This window comes from Pelophylax lessonae (genome assembly GCF_965119305.1).
Source record: "Pelophylax lessonae genome assembly, chromosome: 2".
NCBI lineage: Eukaryota > Metazoa > Chordata > Amphibia > Anura > Ranidae > Pelophylax > Pelophylax lessonae.
This window is the reverse complement of record NC_138769.1, coordinates 211,562,895-211,587,249: the sequence shown is the minus strand read 5'-3', so window position 1 is coordinate 211,587,249 and position 24,355 is coordinate 211,562,895. Positions and strand designations below refer to the sequence as shown.

The window sequence follows — 24,355 nt, the reverse complement described above, 5'->3', positions numbered from 1 at the left end:
CCACCCATGTGCATCTATAAACTGCAGCATATTTATTGTGCGGTATGGGAAAACATGCAATGTCCCACCTGTTACCATACTGCACTTGCTGTGAAGAAGCCCTAAAATGTACTCTGTGAGGCATTGTTCAGTGGACTGTAAACCCTCCTCCCCATATCCCCCCCTCCTAGCACAAACTCTTCCAAATCCCCCATCCTAGGACAACCCCCCAATCCCCCCTCCTTGAATACCACCCCCAAATCCCCCCTCCTAGCACAACACCCTTCCCCCTAAATCCTCCTCCTAGCACAAGGCCCTCACCCAAATCACCCTCCCAGCAACCCCCCCCCCCCAGATCCCCTCTTAGCACAACCCCACAAAAATACCTCCTTCTAGCTCAGGTCGGAACCAGGACAACCACCTCTTGAAGGAACAGGTCTTGTACCTCCCCAAACAGGTCCTGTAAGAAGTCTGAAGACAGGCGCAAGTTGGAAGGAAAAACCTTGCCAGGGGACAAGAGTGAAACTCGATCTTATAGCCAGACTGAATGACTTCATTGACCCACTTGTGTTGCACCTGGAAGGTCCATGGGTCCAGAAGCCAGCGAAGACATCCACCCACCCCCAAAATAAATGAGAGCACACCTTCATGCAGAAGGAGCCTTGTCCCCAGGTCTAGAGAAGCCCGATCTTGGCTTGCCAGACCAGGTTCCTTTGGATTCTCCAGAAGAGGCACTGAAAGGCTTTGAGCCCTTCTCAGTCGACCCTGAGGGATGAAAAAACGTATGAGCTAAGAATTAAGGCCCACAGCTATGACGAGGTTCCTTGCCCTTAGTAACCTGCAAAAGAAATGTACTCTTACCCCCTCTGAGACCTCTGATGATGTCATCCAGGGTAGCTCCAAACAGACGATCTCCTTGAAAAGGGAGATCAGTCAAGGCCTTTTTTGAAGTCTGATCCGCAGACCAGCACTTGAGCCAAAAAACACGCCAAAGGACCACTGCCAAAACAGAGAGGTGAGTCATCAGGGGAGCCGCATCAAAAAAAGCATTACAGATGAACTGCAGCCCCTGGACCAGCTGGTCCACCAGCTCGGCAAAGGCAGGGGGGAGCGGTTTCCCCTCCAGGTCACGGTGTAGGAGCTTAGCCCACTTGGTCAGAGTTTGTGACACTAGGGCTATGGTGAATACCAGCCTCATTGCCGAACAAGCCAGAGTGTACATAGTGTGGGCAATAGCTTCCGTCTTTCAGTCAGCCGGATTCTTAAAGGCCGGGGACTCTTCAACGGGAATCATGGTTACCTTGTTTATTCTGGAAACCAGAGGGTCTACCACTGGTGGCACAGTCCACTTCTTAAGAAGGGACTCCTCATAGGGGTAATGCCTAGTAAAGTGCTTAGGGACCCCACGGGGACACGTTTGGTTCATCCTAACGCTTTAGCGACACTTCTGTCAAAATAGGCAGGGAAAAGAAACACCTTTGCCGCTTTGGATAGCTTGTGAGTGCCAAAGGGCACCTGCGCCTCCGTCGCAGCTTCAGCTGCGTCCTCTATCTTCAGGGTCTGACACACAGATACAATCAGTGCATCCACCAGTGCCTTTTCTGTGCGTGGCCGCAGACGTGGAGGAATTATCCTCACTATCAGAGGATTCCAGGCGCGTGGTTGCAGACCCAGCAGGGTTGCACACGTCCGCGTCACACGAATCAAATTCAGGATCTGATGAGACAGATGAAGCAGGGGAAGGCGGGGGAGCTTTTTGCTAGCCCGTCGCCCACAAGCCACCTCCACCCAGAACGCAAGGGACTCCAGGACTGCCGTCAGTGCATGGATGGATGGTTGGGACCCAGAGGGCCCGCAGCCTCACAGAGGGGATTTGGTGGGGAAATGTGCTCCAAAGACTCCATGAGTCACCAGGGGACCCCACAAAAAGTGTAAAACACTGCTATGGGACAACCACTCGGTCACCAAGCACAAAGCACCAAGTGATCCTCAGCAGAGAGGGAGGGGACCCCACCAGACTCACCACCCACAGACACCGGCACCTGCAGCCACCAGGAGAATCTGCACCACATGAGCGTCAATCAGGAAGTAAAATGATCCAGGAGTCAGAACCAGGGAATGAGGAGGGGCTCCCACTGCCAAAATCGACATCCACAGGGCTCCACTGTCATGGCTGCCGCTATTTCCAATGGCAAACCACAAGAAAACGGTCGCCGAACTACACAAATATGGCCGCCGTGTATAGAAACACACAGGCTACAACAAAATGGCGGCTACCACAAGGTTTACAGGGACCCAGGAAGGAGACCAGGCCTCAAGGACAGATCCCGGCAGGATGGGGGGCCTTGGTAGGAGCCCTCACCAGGTAAACCCCCCCCCCCCCGCAATCGATCATCCAGTCGCCGGGGGCGCAATCCCTGGCCCCCTTGCCAGTTAGCGCCCTGCCCCCATCCCAGGAAAGTGGCCAGACCACCTGAATAGCCCCAGCATGGAGGGGGTGGCAGGATGAGGGACTTGGCAAGGGGGGGGTGCCTGCCGGAAGGAGGGGAACCCGGGGGTCTGACCTTTCCAAGGAGGGGCCCACATCCACCCCAAACCCCTCCAGGGGGAGGGGGACAGCTACTCACCACATCAGGAACCAGGGGGGGCACCGCTCCATACAGAACCCCTCTCCATCAAAATAGGGGGCTGTCGGCCAGGAGGAATTCTACGATTTGGGCCAAGACCCAGTCGTATGTGACCTCACGAGGCGTTTAACTTGCAGGCCGGCCCCCGTCTAGTCCCGGCCGACCTAGTATGGAGCTGAGGTCTGCGCACGCTTGCTGGCAGTTGATTGTAGATCACACAGGGAAAAAAAATACAGGAGAAAAAAAATTTCATTCAAAAAAATTTCAATCAAAAAAATTGTGGATATAGCAGAGAGGGAGTATACCCCCTCAGACTACCCATGGGTGTAGCCAGAATTCTTTTCTGCCTAGTGTCTACTCCTGTAGGGGGCAGTATAACCCAATGGCTATGAATATCAGGAGCTGTGTGCATCAATGAAAGAAAGAGAAACACTGCTTTAGAGTGAGACCTGGTGATGTTACTACTGTGCTGCTTTCTGGAGAGAAAGCTGTACCTGGAGATCTCCAATGCAACAATCTACCTGCTCCTTCTTTATTTAGTCTGTCAATCTGTTCTTCAACCACCTTTCTGGCTGCTTCATTAGTATTATTCTACTGGTTATCAAAGGGGCAGTTTTGACATGAGAAAACAAAACTCCTGCTATATCCACACACTATTTTATTATTTTGGGCACAGCATCCTCAGTACAGGTCTCCTCTAATTCCCTAAACGCTAACCATAACACAATCTAAATTCCCAATAACCCTGACTCTTATATCCAGCTAAACTATGGCCTACATTAATCCCCAATGCTAAACTAACCCTGGTAGTAGAATACCCTGTTCAGCATCAGGTGCAATAATGTACAATGCCTCTAAAAAACAGTACTAAAAACTAGCAATCCACCAGCTTGCAGTTTTTTTTAAGGGATTATTAGGATACCCTCTATAACAGTGGTCTCCAAACTGTGGCCTGGGGGGCCAGATATGGCCTTTTTGATTGCCTTTTACCAGCTCTTGGGGCACTATCCCTCTCATTGATTCAAGACACTATTCTACCAACTGATATTAACACCATTTCTCCCACTTACACCAAAAATGGGGCATTATTCCTCCCAATGATCCCAACAATGGGGCATTATTCTTCCCCCGAATACCAAATGTGCCATTTACGCCCACTGATGCCAGGAAAATTTCCACTTCCGCAGTCCGACCCCCCTAAAGTCTGAAGGACAATAAACTGACCCCTTTGTTTAGAAAGTTTGGAGACCCCTGCTCTATAACAAGGCTTAAGGGCAACGTTTATAGATAAGAATCTGGTGCCAGATAACAGCCAAGAATTGGGGTGGAGTGTCAGAAGAATGAATCGGTAAGGTGGTTAGATGAAACAATCCCTTATTATTTTTATTTAAAGTAGGTAGCCATTCCGAATCTCCCTTTTGCAGGGCTTCAAATAATAATGTTCTGCCTAGAGAAGCTGCTGAAAAGATGAACACTGTTCCTGGCAGATTTTGACACAATGCAGAGGGAGTTTGGAGAGGAGGAAGTCTTCTATCTGGTGTGTGTTATGACAACCTGCAGGCTTAATGGGATGCATTCCTATTAGCTATGTAGTTTAAAACTAAAAATAAGCTATTGTTCTACTTACATTTCAGAAATCACAAACTTACCCTAATTGTATGTGTTCTTCCCCCAACTCTATCCCGCGCTTCCAGTACTACAACATTAAGTCCTGATTCCACAAGCAACTTAGCAGCCGTAAGACCTGCAATGACAGCAGTAGCATCATCAGAATACTTTGCTGAAATTTTCTTTATAACCTACCATAGCATTGACATCAGTGTTGGGTATGTAACTTAAAGAAAGTAATTAGTTATAGTTACTAGTTACTTCTCACAAAAAGTAACTCAGTAAGTAACTGAGTCACATCAGTAAAAAAAGTAACTAATTACCAAGGAAAGTAACTATTGCATTAGGCATGCGTTGTACTGAGTGCAAGGTTTAGGAAAGCGTTGTACAGAGTGCAAGGTTTAGGAATGCGTTGTTCGGGGTGCAAGGTTCAGGAATGCGTTGTTCGGGGTGCAAAGTTCAAGAATTAGTTAAACTGCAAACACACCAATTAGTTAAACATAGCACACTTATCTTAAAATCTCGATTAGCAGCACACAGGAGCCAGGAACAAAGGCGGCATTAGTTGGAATATAAATAAGTGTCCTGAAATTGTTTGGCTGGTCACAAGCAGACTAGACAGACAAAATAATCTTCGTATTCAGCTAGAGTACCGTATGTTCCGGCGTATAAGGCAACTGGGCGTATAAGACGACCCCCTAATTTTCCAGTTAAAACATAGGTTTTTGCCCTATACTCACCGTATGAGACTACCTCCTCTTCTGAGGCAACACCATTTCATAACATCAGTTTTGATTTACCGTAAATAATTTTAATTAAAATGGTTATGACTTACTGGTACTTAAATCCTTCAAAATCCTCATCATAAGTTCAGCTACCGCTGGATGTGATACAGTCAGAACTATAGCTTTGGCTACCGTACTTATAGAACGTCCCTATTAAATATTTTAGCCTGTTGGATGTGCCCCAATATGTACTGTAGCTTCTGCTACATACAGAACGTCTCTATTATTAATATTTTAGCCCGTTGGATGTGTATACAGTAAGCTTCGGCTACTTACAGAACGTCCCTGTGCTGTAATACTCTATGTACCGCGCTGAGCCAATCACGGCAAGCAATGCATTCTATTAATGCATACAAAGCCTGCTCGGATTGGCAAAGGTTGTATAAGTCTGCCTCTCTGACTCGGCCAATCTGAGCAGGCTTTGTATGCATTAATAGAATACACCGCTTGCCGTGATTGGCTCAGCGCGGTACATAGAGTATTACAGCACAGGTACTGTATGTTCTGTAAGTAGCCGAAGCTTACTGTATACACATCCAGTGGGCTGAAATATTTAATAGTAATGCATTTTTATTGTCAGTAACCGTAATGGCGTTACTACCGGGGAAAAAGTAATTTGTTTGACTAGTTACTGTAAAAAGTAACGCCGTTTACTTATAACGCTGTTACTCCCATCACTGATTGACATAGACATGAAGGTAAAATTCTTGGCAGATACCATAGATGATGCTTTTACCTATAACACTTTATAATATTTTTCTAAATGCTTCAGTAAGAGATACACTGGAAATCAATAGCACATCTAATCTTTATGTAGAACCCTCCTATGTAGGTGCTAGGTAGGTAAAGCCTAGTGTCTCCATCTGCTTATCAGGGGAGCCTGATTAATAGTTAGGCCTGTTGCATGTGTCCAGGTTGTGATTCATCTGGGCTGAGGGAGTGTCCCCACTGTATCTAATAGGTGAGCCATTTGGACAGTGGAGGAAACCCAGCCAGTGACTTACAGGCTTTTGTATCTATCCCAGTAGGTTGTAACAAACAGTGGTGCATCCTGGGATACATTATAAAAGCCAAGGGCACATGTGACAGGGTGTCTTTGGGCAGGAAGCCAGGTCCCAGAAGGAGGGTGACATTCGTCTCTCCTTCTGCTGCTGTGGATAGTGGTCACAGGCGGTCGGCCTTGTGAGCCAGGAGTGTGGAGCTGAGCCAGGAGGTCCAGAAAAGCTGACTAGTGGAGTTGGAGGCAGAGCAACCTTGGGAAAAACAGTGTCTGTGAGTACCGGGAAGCTTGCCGGGGGTCTGCCCAGGAAGGGGACCACTCCAGTGGAGAGTCAGTGGACAGGTGTCAGTACACACAGCAAGTGAGAAAGGGGGTGCCAAGTTAGAACCCTGAAGAGTAATTCAAGTAGTAACACATTATCTATCTTCACTTCAGTGGCAAGGTGAAGCAGCGGCCTTGCCGCATACTAAAGCTAGTTGTCCTCAAGATTGTGCATAGTTCATAGTTGGAGTATCCCCCTCATCCCTTCTCCTAACCAAGTTTCAAAGAAAAAACACAAAAACCAACATCCCCTGGATTGATTATTGACTGAGCCAAGTACTTTCAATGCTAATTATCTGCTATCAGTTGCTAAGGGTAACCCAGGGGAATCCAGAAAATGTAATTCTCAGCAGTCCTCTAGGGGGCAGTGCTACATTTATTTTAAGTGATGGCTTCAGAATCAGAACTAACTTCTCATAATATGGACCAAAGCTCTGCAAAATGAATAGGAACCTGGTATTCCCTGGATTCTACTGTCTTCCAGCTTTTCCTGCAGCTGTAGTTGCTCCTGCTGTTAGTGTTTGAGCCGGTTCACACTGAGGCGATCCGACTTCGAGGGGCAACCTGTGAAGTCGCGGTGCACAGCGACTTCGGCGCGACTTGCAGGGACTTCACATAATGGAAGTCAATGCAAGTGGCTCCCAGGTCGCCCCAAAGTAGTACAGGACCCTTTTTCTAAGTCGGAGCGACTTGTGTCGCTCCTATTAGAACGGATCCTGTGCTAATCAATGGCGAGCGACCGAGCGCGACTTGTCAGGCTGACAAGTCGCCTGACAAGTCGCGCTAGTCTGAATGGGGTCTTTGAGCCATTTGCCAAAAAAATGAATAAACGTTTTACAAACAGTACATAAACATTTAAAACAATCCTTCACTGACCTCTGTAGCTGCAGACACTGTGGAGTAATTTATTCTTAAAGTTTTGAGGTGAAGAAATCTAGGGCTACATATACATAGATGTTTTGGCCCACGTGCTTTAAATCCTGGAGTTTTTGGGAACCTCAAAGGCACTGGTGCAACGTCTATCCCTGTTGCCAGCAGCCTGTTAAAGTCTATCACAGGCTGAAATATAAGGTCTTTGATGCTGTACCTTATACTGCGGCAGGTCGGCTCTGTTACATGAGTTAGTGGAGGGCGTGCACTTGCGCCAATTGGCTAGAGGCAGAGCCAATCAAGGGGGACACGATGTCCACTGGGCACCCGCGATGGAGACAGAACGGCGGTCTGCCAAAGTAAACACGGGATCCTGTGTTCCTCTCATTTAGGAACACAAGTCTCTGTGTTCATCCAGCAAGTCCACCCTCCACACAGTTAGAAAGCATCCCCTAGGGACACATGTAACCCTTTGAGCGCCTCTGCTGTTAACCCCTTCCCTGCCAGTGTCATTAATACAGTAACAGTGCATGATTTTAGCACTGATTACTGTAGTAATGTCACGGTCCCCCCCCCAAAAAAGTGTCAAAAGTGTCAGTTAGGTGTCCTATCTATCTGCCGCAATGTCGCAGTCCTGCTAAAAATCGCTGATCACCGCCATTACTAATAAAAAAAATAACTAAAAAATGACATAAATCCTCCTAGTGTGTAGACGCGATAACTTTTGCGCAAACCAATCAACATACACTTATTTGGATTTTTTTACCAAAAATATGTGGCAGAATACATATTGACCTAAATTGATGAAAAAAATTGATTTTTTGATTTTTTTTATTTGGAATGTTTTATAACAGAAAGTAAAAAATATAGTTTTTTTTTTTTTTTTTTTCAGAATTGTCCCTCTTTTTTTATAGCTCACAAAAAAAAAAAAAAACGCAGAGGTGATCAAATACTACCAAAAGAAAGCTCAATTTGTGGGAAAAAAGAACATCAATTTTTTTTGGGTACAGCGTCGCATGACCGTGCAGTTGTCAGTTAAAGTAACGCAGTGCCGTATCGCAAAAAATGGCCTGGTCATTAAGGGAGTAAAACCTTCCGGTCCTTAAGTGGTTAAAGAGGAGCTCCAGTCTCCCCTCAAAAAATTAAGTCAGTAGCTACAAATACTGTAGCTGCTGACTTTTAGGCCCCTTTCACACATACGTCTGTTCAGTTCAGTCACATTTTTTGTCTTCAGTCAACGTCCGTTTTCATCTCACATCCGTTTTTCATCCTTTTTTCGTCAGTTGTCATCCATTTTTCATCAGTTTTTATCTGATTTATATCAGTTGGTATCCGTTTTACATCCGTTTTTCATCAGTTTTCATCCTTTTTTCATCAGTTGTTATCTGTTTTTCATCCGCTGTCATCCGTTTTTCATCCATTTTCATTCGTTGTCATCCGCTGTCATCCGTTTTCATCCATTTTCATCCGTTGTGATCCGTTTTTCATCCGTTCTCATCCGTTTTTCCTCCGATCTGTTTTTTTGATGGATGAAAAATAGGGCATTCATCCGTTCAAAAAAACGGACATTGATGGAAGCGGATGAAAACGGATGTTAACGGATGATCATAATTTTTCATCCTTTTTTACATAGAGATACATTGATGTCCGTTTTTCATCCTTCAACGGATGGATGAAAAACGGACAGCATGTGTGAAAGGCCCCTTAGGCCCCTTTCACACAGGCGGACCGTTCAGATCCGCCTGTTCATTTTTTTGGCGGATCTGAACGGTCCCCCCATGCATTCCTCTGGGGCATTGGATGTCAGCGGAGACATGTCCGCTGACATCCAACCCGATCCGATCCATCAAATCTGGACGGATGGAAACCCTATTTTCCATCCGTCCAGCGGATCGGATGGGATCGGATGAGAACGGACCGACGGTCCGTTCCCATCCGATTTCCCCCATAGAGATGCATGGGGAACTGACAGCTGTGTCTCCGCACACAGAGCGGAGAAACAGCTGTCATCCTTCTGCTCAGCGGGGGATCGGCGGATCGATCCCCCGCTGAGAAAAGCAGAGTCCGTTTGACGGACACATAGTGTGAAAGGGGCCTTATGCCCCATACACACGTGCAGATTATCTGCAGACTTTTGTCTTCAGACTTACCTTTTCTATGTAGTGCAAGGGCCTGCCGGATTGCATACAAATTGAAAGTGTTTAGGTTTGACCTCATATTATATGGTTTTGGTAAGTCTGCAGACAAAAGTCTTCATATAATCTGCACGTGTGTATGGGGCATAAATCTAAGGACACTTACCTGTCCAGGGATCCAGCACTGTCCTGACCTGAGCTGATTCTTTAATTGGCTTTGAGTCCAGGTGCTAACATCTTAACCCCTTGACGCCGGACTCACAAAAATATGTGGTCCCACTAGACTGGGCTTTTTTCCATGGTGCCACATATTTGCATTTCTTACTTTGTGGCTGGGAGAGCACAGCACGGAACACTCCCGACACAGAGACCTAGGCCGGAACACCCAATTCACCTGATCGCTGTGATTGCCTCTGATTTGCTACCACAGTGATCTGTCACTGTGGAGCCTACCCCCATGTTCTCTCTCTGTGACTGGAGGAGAGAGATGCATTGTATCCTTCTCTTTTCTTGCAGAGAGAAAAAAAGTGTGTGTAAAAAAATAAAATAAAAATTATAATAATAATAATAAAAAAATAAAAATTAAAAAAACAATACCAAAAAAATACCTAGCTCAAGGTTTAATCTAGGTCAATGCCAGGGTTAGTGTTTGGGTCAAGGTCAAAAGTCAATGTATTATTGGACAGGATTTCGATTTTTTTTAAATTAGTATCAGTGTCAGTTAGTGTCAGTGTGTTTTAGGCAAGATAATTTTTTTTTTTTTAAAAGTGTTATTTTTACTATTTTGGGACAGTTTTTCTTTGATAATAATGAAAAAAAAATGAATCAGGGGATATCTAATACAATTTACCACCAATTGAAAGCCCAATATATATACACTATTTGTTGTATATTTTTTGTTGAGCGCACTCATTTTTCTTTATACACATATCTTTACTGGTTTGTTCTTGGAGTTGCTGCCACATTTACATTTTTGGTAAGCGCACCTTATATCACTTTATATGATAAAATTAGTTCTACGCTTAGGTGCGAAGGAGTTATGGCCCATACACATGATCCAAAAATCAGGCGACAGATCGTCAGGTTTTTTTTTTTTCATGCTAGTCGCATGTCGAAAATGGAGAGGTTACTAAAGTTACGAAAAAATTCTCGTACGACAGAATAAAAAATCGAAAGTGATGTAATGTAGGGTATTTGTATTGTGTTTTTGGACAACTGTAGTGATTAAACAAAAATCCCACGATCTGGTATCGTACTAGAAATATTTTCATGCTTGTCATAGGATGAACTGTCGTGATCGACTCTCGATAGCTCTGTACTAACGATCTGATTATCGTACGATTGCTTCGAAAGCGCCTTTTTCCGTCCTATTTTCGGATCGTGTGTATGGGCCTTTAGGTGAGGGACATCAGAAGTAAGGACTTGTGGCTTCCCAGTTGGTTTCCCACTGCCCATACGTGATCCAAGCTGAGCTTTGTGAAGGGTCCCACAGTCTTCTGGGACCTGTGATGTGTCCCAGAAGGCTGTGGTGGAAGGAGGGAAGGTGCCGACCTTCCGCTCAGATCATTGCAGTGATCCGACTTTAAGTTGCAGCGGGTACCTGTCAAAACCAGTGCCAATCATTAAAGAGGAGGGGGAGGATACAAACAAACGGATTTTAACAAACCTTGTTGCAGATTCCTACCTTGTGTTATTCTAAAGAAATCCCTGTGTGTTTTTCAGTGTCCACGTGGAAAAGTGAGTCTAATGGGAGTGGCTTCATAACTATCAATCAGCTGTGCACCTGCAGGGCTTTATTAAGGGAAATCTGCTGAGACTGCATCCCGTAAGTGCCGGTTCACACATATGCAATGCGGGAACCCTGCGAATCCACTGCAGGTTCCCGCATCACACTTGACTCGCAGGCAGTTCACACTGCCATATGCAAATAACTGTGGGTGTCAATGCAACACCCCAAGATCAGTTTGCATATCGCAGTGTGAACTGTCAGTTTGGACATGAGTCAGATCGTATCAGTGTGTCATTCTGGTGCGGACTAAAAAAAGGGTCCTGTGCGACTTTGGTCCGAATGCGATGTAAATTCAGCCATACAATGTGTATGGCTGAATTCGCAACGCACAGACATCGCATGTGATTTGCAGAGTAGTGCGCTGCGAATCACATGCAATCTCTGACATCGCATATGTTTGAACTGTTCCTATTGGAAGTATCCCACTAAAAATGACATTTTTGTTGCAGGAGATGCCAGAAATCTGCCTTGTATCTAAAGCCCCGTACACACGCACCGATTGTTGGCCGTACATTTTCGGCCAACGTCCGATCGGCCAATTGTCGGCTTGTTAGTATGATGCTTCCGACAACCGACTGAGACTTTTCGGCCGAACAAAATCTGGTGTGCAGGCTATAAAATTTTTGTTGGCCGTCAACATAACGGACGATTTTCCGTCAGTTAGTACAGATTTCGGCCGACAAAAGTCAGATGAGCAAGACTGGGCATGCTCGGAGAAGAAAAAACACACGAAAAGTAAACCAGCACATGACATCACTTCTGCAGTTGGTTGTTGTTGGCCGACAAAATTTGTGTTGCAGTCTAGAGCACATTTCAACCAACACAACAACACTGGACAAAAGACGGCCGATCGGTCGGCCAACAATCGGTGCGTGTGTACGAGGCTTTAGGCAGACTTCTAGGAAAATTGGTGAGCCAATCACACAAGCAGGAAATTATGTTTCTGGGGTGTGGTCAGTACACATTCTGTGTACAGAACAGCTCCAGGTAGCCATATTGCATTGCATTTTCAGAAAATTACAGAGCTGCAGATTGAAAAGGAAAAGTCATTTTTAATAACATTCAATTACAATTTGACTTGTATCACAATTGTATACACTATATTATTTTTTCTTTATTTGCTATATTTTTCCCTATGAAAGTGGAGTTACCCTTTAAGCATTTCTTGCAACTATGCAATAGGACATTATGAATTTCCTTAGGGAGAGCTAACAACATTTCTGAATTGGAAGTGTTACTATCAAACCAGAGGCTAGATAAGTAGATAAGGGGGGGGGGGGTCAGGGGGGCATCGATCAATTTGACAGCAGCTAGGCTAGTGTAGCCTATCAGCTGCGGGAGCCGCACTGCTACTGTGAAGATCACCTGTCTTATCCACGAGGCTGATAGGCAGGGCCCGGCTGACATTAAAGCCATGTTTACTATTTGCTTCACTAACAGATGTGCCTGCTGGGGGCGCTGTATATACTGTATATATACACACACACCACAATTTGTCACAGCGTGGCAGACGTGCTAATTATTGTTCTCTGGGTACTCAATGCTGAACCCCCCTCCCGGGGAAAAAAAAAAGATCTATGGCCCTGTATCAAACACAGAGATTTCTTAACTTGGAGATCCTCTGAAAAAGCAGGCTCCAATTATTCTGTTGTGGATGTAGAAAAAGGAACAAAATTGACAAGGCACTTGCACTACATTTACCAGCCTTGCTTGCTGTGAGGAAGTAAGGACCAACTCTCCCCCCCCCCCCCAATATTGCAAGGGGTTAAAAGCTTGTATGTCTAGGGATGCCAGAAATAAAGAGAAATATGTATCCCTTGCTCCAGGGTAAGTAATAATATGAAATTAAAATATGTAGGTATGTGGCCATCTATGAAGTGCTGGGGATGCCTATACATGGCTAAATGTTTTACTTCTACTGGTAAAGTTATATTGTTATAATGTAAGATTACACAATTCTAAGAACATATTCAGTACTTCTCGGAAAAGGAACAGTCACAATCCCCAAGGCAATCTAGCAGAGCTGGAGCTGGCAATTATGAATGGGTGGAGATTGTAAAATCCAGATATCCAAAAGTAATAGAGATCCATCCACACAGACTCAAGGCTGCTATTCTTGCCAAAAGTGCATACTAGTTTGAAGGGGTGTATAATTATGCAGCCAGTTAGTCTGTGTTATTTTTGTTTGAATTCATTTCAGTCAATTTGCAGAAATATGTTTTTTCTTTGGCATTATAGACTGTGATTTTTGTTGATTAGTGTAAAAGGGAAAAAAAAATGAAATCCACTGGGATCCTAAAACTTTTTAAAGCTCATGCAAAAGAAAGCTTATTTTACAGGCATTTGAGCTTTTATTTCAGATTGAATAAGCTTGTACTTTTTTGGGCTCTTTTCCCTGTTTTTATTGAGCTTCTTTGAGCTCCTTCGAGCTTCTTTGACCTTTTTTTGAGCAGCAGCATTTTTTATTTTCACAAACCCTCCCCTCAGTTCATTTTTTTTTCAAGCTTTTTTGAGCTTTTTCATGCTCATTTGCACATTTTTGGGCACTTTGGCATTTTTTCTGCTCAAAAGCTCCTCTCAAAAACGCAAGTTTGGTGGGGTTATTTTTTCTGCCTGTAAGAGCATATTCCTGTAAACCCCTGAAAAGCCATAGTGCGCATGGACACTCTCGCTAACATGGAGGGGAGTTTTCAGGGAGAAAAAGGAGAGCTCAAAAAAGCTCAAAATCCTATAGGAGCAGCTTCTTTGAGATGCAGTGTCCATGGGCCCTTAGGAGGGGGTCGCAGCCATATTTGCTCTTTTGGGGTCATACAGGGCACATTCTCCAGGACAGGGTATGCACAGTAGCGCCTTTCTGTGAGCGGGAGATCCTTAAGCCCCTTTCACACATACGGTCCGTTTGTCCGTTTTTCATCCATCTGTTGACGGATGAAAAACGGACATCAATGTATCTCTATGTAAAAACGGATGACAACGGATGATCATTAGTTAACATCCGTTTTCATCCGCTTCCGTCAATGTCCGTTTTTTTTTGAACGGATGAATGCCCTTTTTTTTTTTGAACGGATGACAACGGATGAAAAACAGATAACAACTGACGAAAAACGGATGAAAAACGGATGAAAAACAGATGGAAAATGGATGGAAAACTGATACATTTTGACTTGACTGAACTGATGAACTGAACGGACCGTATGTGTGAAAGGGGCCTTAGGCTTCTTTCACACGGTCCGCCTCCGCAGGCGGATCCGTGTTGCTCAGCGGGGATCGATCCGCGATCCCCACTGAGCCGGGCGGATGACAACTCCATCTCCGCTTGCAGAGCGGAGAGGGAGGTGTCTCAGCCCCCGCTGCCCGCTATGGGGGATCGGAGGAGAGCGGACCGCTTGTCCACTCTCATCAGATCCGCTCCGCTCCGATTACTGAACGGATGGAAAAATAGGGTTTCCATCCGTCCAGATTTCAGCGCAGGATCGGATGCGGGTGGCAGCGGGTGTCAGCGGAGGTGACCTCCGCTGACACCCGCTGCCCCATAGAGCTGCATGGAGGATCCGATCAGATCCGCCTAAAAAACTGACAGGCGGATCTGATCGGACCGCCCGTGTGAAAGAGCCCTTATGCTCCGTACCCATAGACATGAATAGTTCCAGGTGGCAGGACACAAAAGTACCGGTATTCAGGACCTTACTCCTGTGCACATGCACAACTTTGCATAAGTCGACTTAGCTGCGTACAGCCGACTGCAACCATTCATGTCAATAGGTGGCTGTAAATAACACAAGGAGATACCAAACAAAAAATACCCGGGTGTGCTTACCTTGTACAAGAGAATGCAACAATGTTCATGACCTCTTACGCATAAGGGCCCTTTCACACGGTCCGACTCCGTAGGCGGATCCGTGCTGCTCAGCAGGGGATCGTAAACACAGATCCCCACTGAGCAGGAAGGTGACAGCTCCCTCTTCGCTCTGTGTGCGGAGAGGGAGATGTCAGAGCCCAATGCATCTCTCTAGGGGAATCGGATGAGAGCGGACCGCCTGTCCGCTCTCATCCGATCCCATCCGATCCGATCTCCTGGACAGATGGAAAAAAGGGTTTCCATCCATCCAGATTTCACGGACAGGATGGGATGCGGATGGCAGCGGGTGTCAGCGGACATGTCAGCGGACACCCAAAAAAGGGTGTCAGCGGACATGTCTCCGCTGACATCCGCTGCCCCATAGGGATGCATGGGGGATCCGATCAGATCCGCCTAAAAAACTGACAGGTGGATCTGATCAGATCACTCGTGTGAAAGGGGCCTAAGGCCTCTTTCACACGGCCGCTCCGTATGTCCGTATATCACCCCATCCGTTTGCGGGTGATATATGGACATAATGTATGTCAATGGGATTGCAGATGACCATCCGCTGACATCCGATTTGCATCCTTTCAGTTCTGTTCCGTTTTTTGGAACGGAACAGAACCCTATTTTTCTTCCGTTTAAAAAGTTTAACACTTTATGCTTTTTCCTGTATTTTCACCATCCAGCCAACACATCTAAGGATTGGCAAGTTGCAATATATTGTAAGTCTGTTTTGGGGTTTAATACCGCTTTAGCATGCTGATGCTGCTATATGTGGTTTGGCTATCTAGGCTTTTTTAATCTAGGTGTCATAGCAATGAATTGGTTTTTCAGCCTCCTTGTAGCAATAGATAGCCAGCTGTTGTAACAAAACCAGCATTTTTGCAAAAAGGTCTGACCATTATCACACAATGCTGTTTAACCAGCCTGGCTGTGCGAACAAATTCTCAGGTTATGCTAGAAACAAGGTATTTTAGCAAACAATAATGAGCACTTTAATTAGTCTGATAGTGGCAATAATTGTATCTTTATCTCTAACAAGTGATAAACTCGCTATAGGTGTCTGTCCAACAAGAGACATACGCACTTTTCAATCACCATTACCTTTTCCACACAACACATGAAATTGCAACCAGTGTTTGTGTGCTGCGTTATTATATGTAGTGACCCTAATGAATTTGACCCCCGATAATTGGCTGCTGGAGGAGAGGAAGAAGCTGTTTTCTTGGTCAGAGAGAACACTGGGGCTTAAATAATGCAAATTTATGTAACTCCAATTGATAATTCTGCAATCTTTGGTGTAAAAATGATAAGCCCAACATATCAACATGTGTCTTATAGACACATAGGGAAGGGGCTCGGGAGCAAGCACGCAGTGTTGCCCCCCCCCCCCCCAGGGCAAGCAGCTTTCTCCTGGGGAACTGCTCGAGTGGGAGGAGCCAGGAGCACCAGCAGGGGACTCGAAAAGAAGAGGATCGGAGCTGCTCTGTGCAAAACCACTGCACAGAGCAGTTAAGTATAACATGTTTGTTATAAACAAAAACAAAACAAGCTTTAATACCACTTTAACTACTTTAATACTGGGCACTTTTACCCCCTTCCCGCCCAATTTTCAGCTTTCAAAGCTGTCACACTTTGAATAACAATTGCGCAGTCATACAACACTGTACCCAAATTACGTTTTTAGAATTTTTTTCACACAAATAGAGCTTTCTTTTGGGTGTTTTTTTTTAATGTTTGCTAAAAAAAGAAAAAAAGACCAACATTTTTGAAAGAAAAAAATGTTTTTCTTAGTTTCTGTCAGAAAATTTGGTAAACAAGTAATTTTTCTCATTCACTGACATGCACTGATGAGGCGGCACTGATGAAGAGGCACTAAAATGTAGCACTGATGGGCACTGATAGGCGGCACTGATGGACACTGTTAGGCGGTACTGATGGGCACAAGATGGGCACTGATATTCGGCACTTTTGGTGAATGATAAGTGGCACTGAAAGGCAGCACTGATTGGCATAACTGATTGGCACTGTTGGGGCTGCATTGTAAGCAGGACATTGATGATCAGTGTCCGATTACCTTCACATGTATTCCCTGTGAGGAGATGCCGCCTACTAGCTCTCCTCATCATACACTTTGCCAGTGTGAGAGAGGAAAAGCCAATAAACAGCTTTTAAACTTCCTGGTTTACATGTGATCGGTTGTGATTGGACACAGCCAATCACATAGGTAAAGAGCCGCAGGCTCTTTGCCGAGATTAGGGTCACGCCATGTGCCAGGAACACGGCGCGCCTGTGTCTGCCGCACCGCAGACCCCCAGGGGCGCGCGGGCGTGGCTTACCAGGGCGTTATCATATGACGGACAGGTGCCAAGTGGTTAAGTTATGACGAAAGTTCAACTTTAATGTGTTTGCTTGATTTGTTTTCTTTTTGGGGGGAGGGGGTTTCCTTTATGTTCATCTGGTAATCTGCCCAGTAACACACTTTCAATCTTAGGGTGTCTCCACCCTGGATGAAGGCGCAACAGAGTCCCCTTTGGACAGAATCTTTTTCAATCTAGAGAGAGGGTAGTCTATGATGCAGTAGCAGATTTAGATGGACTTAACTAACAAGTGCTGCTAACACTTTTTTTTTTATATTTTTATATTAATTAATATTTAAATTTTTTTATAAATTGCAAATTTTTAAAGAAAATTTGCAATTTACAAGCCTCGAACAGAAACAAAAAGGCGTAGATTTACAAAGCTTGTATCTATCCCACTACCAATGTTTACTTTTACTGCATTAATATTTATTTGTACCTAATATGCTGTGTTATCACATTAGCATATATGTAAAAAGGTAACTATTACCAAAATATACATTTATAGCGGAAGCATGTATGAGTAATTTGGATTTAACTGTTAGTATAATCAATTCATCTGTATAGAACAGAGATGGCGAACCTTGGCACCCCAGAACTACATTTCCCATGATGCTCATCTACACTGAGTGCATGAACATTATGGGAATTAAAGTTCCAAAACATCTGGGGTGCCAAGGTTCACCATCACTGGTATAGAAGATCTACAATGATATATAGAAAAAGAACAAAGAAAGAAAACAAAGAAAAATCCTGTATATTAGTAATAATATAAAGTAATATAAAGTAATAGTAACAGTTGTACGTCGATAGTATGGTTCACTATGTTGAAGATTCTTAGAATTTCCTCAGACAATTGGTGGAGACAAAAAAAAATGTTGATACTAGCAATCATTTTGAAGAATTCTTGTCTGCCTAGAGAATTATTCATATTTGCTTTAATCTACTATTCAACATTAAAGAATTGGTGTCATCAGTTGTGATATTTCAGAGTTTGAAAAATGAGTGTTCCATAAGCCTTTACATAACACCTTTAACCACTTAAGGACTGGGCCTATTTCTGACACTTGGTGTTTACAAGCTAAAATCATTTTTTTTGCTAGAAAACTACTTAGAACCCCCAAACATGATATATATATATATATATTGTGACAGTGCAGTCAGCTGTGAGGGTGTATGTCGCCCAGGATATCTCCAATCCTGGGACCAGGTGTTAGGAATAGCCAGCACACTGATTGTGCAGGTGGATCTGGGCCTTTTAACACAGACAGGACCAGGGTTCTGGGCTCCACCCTCCCAAGGAGTCCTAGCAAGCAAGGGAGAAGTGTGCAGGTCTGCACAGTGCAGTCTGACAGAGCAGACGGAGGGCCAAAACCTGTGGGCCTGAGCAGCAAGGAAGCTGTAAAAGGAGAGTGTCAGGAAGGGTACAGAGTGTGTACCATACAGGGACACTGTTACAGGGTCAAGAGGACCGAGGTCAAAGCCTGAGGAGCAGTGCTGACCAGAGAGCCAGGTGGCTTGGTATTATTCGCTTATTATTTCTTTACTGCTGTGTAAAGTTGAAACCCCTGCGTGGGAAATCCTGGATGGACTGTTTTCCTTTTCTTTAATAAAAGTGGGCCAACAAGCCCTTAAAAGGCAACACTGGACTGGACTCAGCTCACTGGTAAGCTCTACATTTAAGCTAAAATAACCCCAAATGTTACAAGTGGTGCTCGGATGCGGGCATACCTGAAGATCCTCGCATATACCAGTGAGCTTTTGCCAGACTGTCTATATTGCTATTGCTGTGTGAGCAAGAGTTGTGTGTGGTCTCAGCCTTAAGGAGACAGTACACTTAAAAAATTTTCTCTAAGGAACTGTTTTCCTGACTGCAGAGATGGGGCGGTCAAAACAAAAAAAGGAAGCGAGGCTTGCTGAAATGAGAGACAGAACTCTGTGGCTGGAGGGGTTGTTACCGACCGAACAAGCCCCAGCAGAGTGCAAGATGCATATGGCCACACTAGAGAGGGAAAGTCTGTTTGCAAAAAGGAGAAGCTGCAGTGAAGATGTTTGTGCAAAAGTGTCGGCTGTTACCACTGGCAACAGGAAAACTGTTTGGACTGCAGTGGATGTTGGAGAGTCCAAAAAGGCTGCAATGTCTCCCTATATCCATGTGGGGGTATCTGCAAAGTTGAATGTTGTTGCTCGTGACAACAAAGTCAAGGTCAATCGTGAGACCTATGGTGGATGGGGGAGTGATCCTGATGAGACTCGTGGCTTGTGGGCTCAAGAGGAACCATTACAGCCAGTGGGAGAATGCTGGAGAAGTGCTGTGGGGAGAGTGCGGTCTCCCATGGCAACAAAGGATGAAGTGTCATCTGGATGGTGGAGATCCAGTGGAGAGGCAGCTGTTCATTCCCAAGGAGAGGGCTATAATGTCCGAGAGTCGGTGATGCCTAGGAGAGCATCTGTTGTTTCACCTTGTGACCGCATGGGAAAATTCACCAGGAAAAGGGCCGCAGAGGAATGGTTCCTGCAGCGACGCATGCAAAGTGCAAAACACCCCGCTTGTACTGGTAAGACTGTTCCTGTTTCTTGTGTGAAAGAGACTGAATATTTGTCATATCCCGGTGAAGTGGTGGCAAGTCCGGTGGGGAGATCCGCTGCCAAGAGAGACTTGCTGCTGTGTAGTACCCTGCATAATGGGGAAGCACAGGTTAATGCTGAACTTGCAACAAGACTGAGGCCTGATAAGGACTGGTCTTTAGGCAGTGTGCTGTGTAGCAGGAAGACCAGGGATGAAAATAATTATGTGCTGTTTACTGAGAGTAAAAATGCCAAAACTAAAATATGTGAAAATACTCATGGTGATAATGGGTTAATGCATTCTGTCATTGGAAAGGTTGATGTGTTGAATGAAGCTCCATCTGCTCACAGTGATGAGAGTGAGGTACTGAAACCTGCTATGATTAACAAAGTATTGCCACAGTGTGGTTTAAACCAAAGTGATAGGTGCAATGTGTCCAATGCTGAGCCACTCTGTCCTGTGTCTCCTTTGGTAGACGGAGCAGTGCTGCGGAGTGCTGCTGATTGGTGCACAAACAAGGCAGACTGGGATAGTATGGCTAGAAGGATATTGGCATGGTGGAAAGAAATTTCTGACGATAATAGTGAGGTGGACACTATGGCTGCTGTGACAAATGGAGAGGCTGCAGAGTCAGTGTTCACAGGTGCATTGGCTGTTGCAGAAATTAACCCTCTTATGACTGAAGGTCCGAACAAGTGTGAACGCACAGCAGAAATTTTGTCCACAATGCATACAAAGAAAAATGATGTGTATTTTGTGACAGACATGCTAAAAGAAATGCTAGCATCATGGAGTGTACAGCCGGTGTATATCTTGCCGTCCTCTCCTGCGTTTGGAAAGCTTGTACCACGGGGTATGGCTGATTGGCGCTGGATATTGCAGGCTATACTGTGCAGAGATAACCAATGGTGGAATCATTTAATGCAATGTTTGGTGTTATGGAAAGTTCTCTCACAGTGTGCTGAATGGTTTCATAAAGAGGTTGTGTATGAGAGGCACTCTGGAGCACTGTTGGACAGGTCAGATGTGTTGCAAATACCAGCGGTAACCAAAGTGCTTAGAGAGACTGGTGTGGAAAAATGTTTCTTGGTAGAACAGTTGCTGATGGAGTGTTGGACAACAGGGAGCAATGTGAAACTATTGGAAGGTCCCAAAGAGAGTAACTGCTTTCCTGCATGCGGTCCCTCCACAGACACTGTCCTAACAAGCGGTGGGACAATGTTTCTTGAAGTTTTTGACAATGTGGAGGATGTGTATATTTCTGAGAATGCGGTGGCTGCTGCAGGGGGTAACCCTCGTGAGAAAGGACCAGATAAGGGCAAGCAAACAGCAGAGACTTTATCCGTTACCCACGGAAGTGTTGTTGTCACTGCTGATGATCTAGAGCAGTCCCATGATGATGAACCTGAGAACTTGGGTATGAGTCCAGCACCTGGCAGCGCTCTGGAAGAGCACCAGGGTGTGGTAACCTCCAGCGGGGAGGAGATTTTGTTAAACTTCACGACTTCTCAGGTCTCAGCAAGGGAGTCTCTCTGCATTCCCAGTGTCATGGAATAACCCAGGAAGGACTTGGGTCTAGAATCAGGGGTCTGGTTCATAGCAAAAGTGTTAGAGGAGATGCTTGAACTTTGGGATGTACAGCCTATCTATACTGGGGTGTCTCCTCCACAGTCTGACAGTCTGGTACTGCGAAGTACCACTAGGTGGAGCACCGAGTGGCAGGGTGTACAGCCCAAAGAAAGACAAGACAAAAGTGGTTTATTTCTAAATTTACTACTTTTATTAAAAGTAGCCTCTGGGTATGCTGCTGGATTATTTCCTGAAGGTTTGGTATATGGGAGACACTTTGGAGAAAAAAAAAATGCATCCAAGGTTTCACCTCCTAACAGCCAGGTGGAAAGCATTTCTGCTGCTATGGTCCGAGGTGGTGCTGGTCAGTGGGCGGTGAAGGGCACGTATACTGCACCAGTGGGCAAATCCCATGAGCGGGAAGGGCCAAGTGTGGACCAGGAAACAGCAGAGGTTCTGTCCCGGGCTCAGACGGATGTGATTAGAGAGACTGGGGACACCAGTTCAACAAAAGGTTTATGTGACAGACCAGATAGGGTCCCTGAAACAGGGAATTGGATAAGAATTGTGGAGAAAGCTGTATGTGGATCAGACGAGAGCTTGCCTGTTCAAGTTGTGTTAGGACAGCTGCCTGCTGAGTGGGTGACACCAGGGGAGGTGGCATCTTGTGAGGTTCCCATGGATGATAGCCACCCTCCACTGTGTGTACCCTGCGCAGACGCTGTCCTAACAAATGCTGGAAACTGGGGAGTGCAGGACATTTGCAACATTGAGAGGTGTAATGTTGGTTTGAATATGTCTGTTCTTGATAAACTGAAAAATGTGTTGGTCGTACATGATAATGTGGTGCCCAAAGGTACATGTAAACCTGGAAACCTGAAGCGTGGAGGCAGAAGGGTTGATGGAAAGGCCAGGGGGACCCCTTTAAAATTTCAGAAGAGGAAATGCTTATGGAAGTGCACCCGGAAGAAGAGTTGGGAAGGTCTCATTAAAGCCCATAGCAGAGGGACAGTGGGGCATAGTGAGAAACGCCAAAGGAGGCATTGGGTAGAGTTCCCCTTTAGGAAAAGTGTGGTCAGACAGGTGTGGACTCCTGTAAATGATAGCTGGTACAGAGGTGCCAATTGGAAGAAGGTAGGCTGGTGTGTTACACCCCCTCCGGGGTCGAAACAGGGGGGGAGGATATGTGACAGTGCAGTCAGCTGTGAGGGTGTATGTCGCCCAGGATATCTCCAATCCTGGGACCAGGTGTTAGGAATAGCCAGCACACTGATTGTGCAGGTGGATCTGGGCCTTTTAACACAGACAGGACCAGGGTTCTGGGCTCCACCCTCCCAAGGAGTCCTAGCAAGCAAGGGAGAAGTGTGCAGGTCTGCACAGTGCAGTCTGACAGAGCAGACGGAGGGCCAAAACCTGTGGGCCTGAGCAGCAAGGAAGCTGTAAAAGGAGAGTGTCAGGAAGGGTACAGAGTGTGTACCATACAGGGACACTGTTACAGGGTCAAGAGGACCGAGGTCAAAGCCTGAGGAGCAGTGCTGACCAGAGAGCCAGGTGGCTTGGTATTATTCGCTTATTATTTCTTTACTGCTGTGTAAAGTTGAAACCCCTGCGTGGGAAATCCTGGATGGACTGTTTTCCTTTTCTTTAATAAAAGTGGGCCAACAAGCCCTTAAAAGGCAACACTGGACTGGACTCAGCTCACTGGTAAGCTCTACATTTAAGCTAAAATAACCCCAAATGTTACAATATATATATATTTTTTTTTTTTTTTTTTAGCAGAGACCCTAGAGAATAAAATGGGGATAATTTCAATATTTTCTATCACACCGTATTTGCGCAGCGGTCTTCCAAACGCAATTTTTTTAAAAAAAAAATTTACTTTTTTTAATTAAAAATAAGAAAACAGTAAATTTAGCCCAATTTTTTTCTATAATGTAAAAGATAATGTTAGGCCGAATAAATAGATACCCAACATGCCATGCTTCAAAATTGCGCACGCTTGTGGAATGGTGACAAACATCGGTACTTTAAAATCTCCATAGGCGACGATTTAAAGATTTCTACAGGTTACCAGCTTAGAGTTACAGCTTAGAGTTAGGATCGCGACGATACCTCACATGTGTGGTTTGAACGCCGTTTACATATGTGGGTGGGACTTGCGTATGCGTTCGCTTCTGAGCCCGAGCTAACGGGGACAGGGCGCTTTAATTTTTATTTTTTTTCCTATTTATTTTATTATTTTTTTTACATGATTATTTTTGATCATTTTTATTCCTATTACAAGGAATGTAAACATCCCTTGTAATAGAAATAAGCAAGACAGGACCTCTTTATTGTGAGATATGGGGTCAAAAAGACCTCAGACCTAACAACTACACAAAAAAAAAAAAAAATTGCTGAAAAAAAAATTGGCTTTTTAAGCCGGTTGGTAGGCGACGACGTTTGACGTCGCTCCAGTCATCCAAGACCATAGAGTCGAGTGGGGGCCATCTTGCCCTCACTCGACTTCCTGTCTGTGAGGAGCGTTTTCCCCGCTGCCGGCGGGTTCGGTAAGTGGGGAAAACGACAGGGACGCGGCGGGAGGGGGGGGGGGGTCACCTCTTCCGCCACACCCTAAGGGTAATTCCGTGGCAAATCCGCCACTGGGACCACCCTTATCTGAGAGGACAGCGCGCCGTTTCGAAAAATACCAAGGTTATGGCAGCTATCTGCTGCCATAATCCTGGTATTTAGCGTCAAAGTACTGACGTAAATCGACAACGGGTGGTTGGTAAGTGGTTAAGCAGTTTTTCTTTTGGTTTTACATAGATGAATAAATGCTGACCATTGTAAGCATCCCTGTCAATATTAAATGGTTTGTCTCAACCCTTGAACTGCCACTTTTGTTGTAAAGCTTGTA

The 24,355-nt window shown here is 45.1% G+C and overlaps 1 protein-coding gene across 1 annotated transcript in view; it reads right to left on the bottom strand.

The window, feature by feature from the left end:
* LOC309547666 (amine oxidase [flavin-containing] A-like) overlaps positions 1–24,355 on the bottom strand; it is a 223,767-nt gene that overhangs the window by 162,501 nt on the left and 36,911 nt on the right. Inside the window, exon 2 of the mRNA XM_082247561.1 lies at positions 4,256–4,350. Coding sequence (XP_082103687.1) covers positions 4,256–4,350 — 95 coding nt within the window. The remainder of the gene's footprint in view (positions 1–4,255; positions 4,351–24,355) is intronic.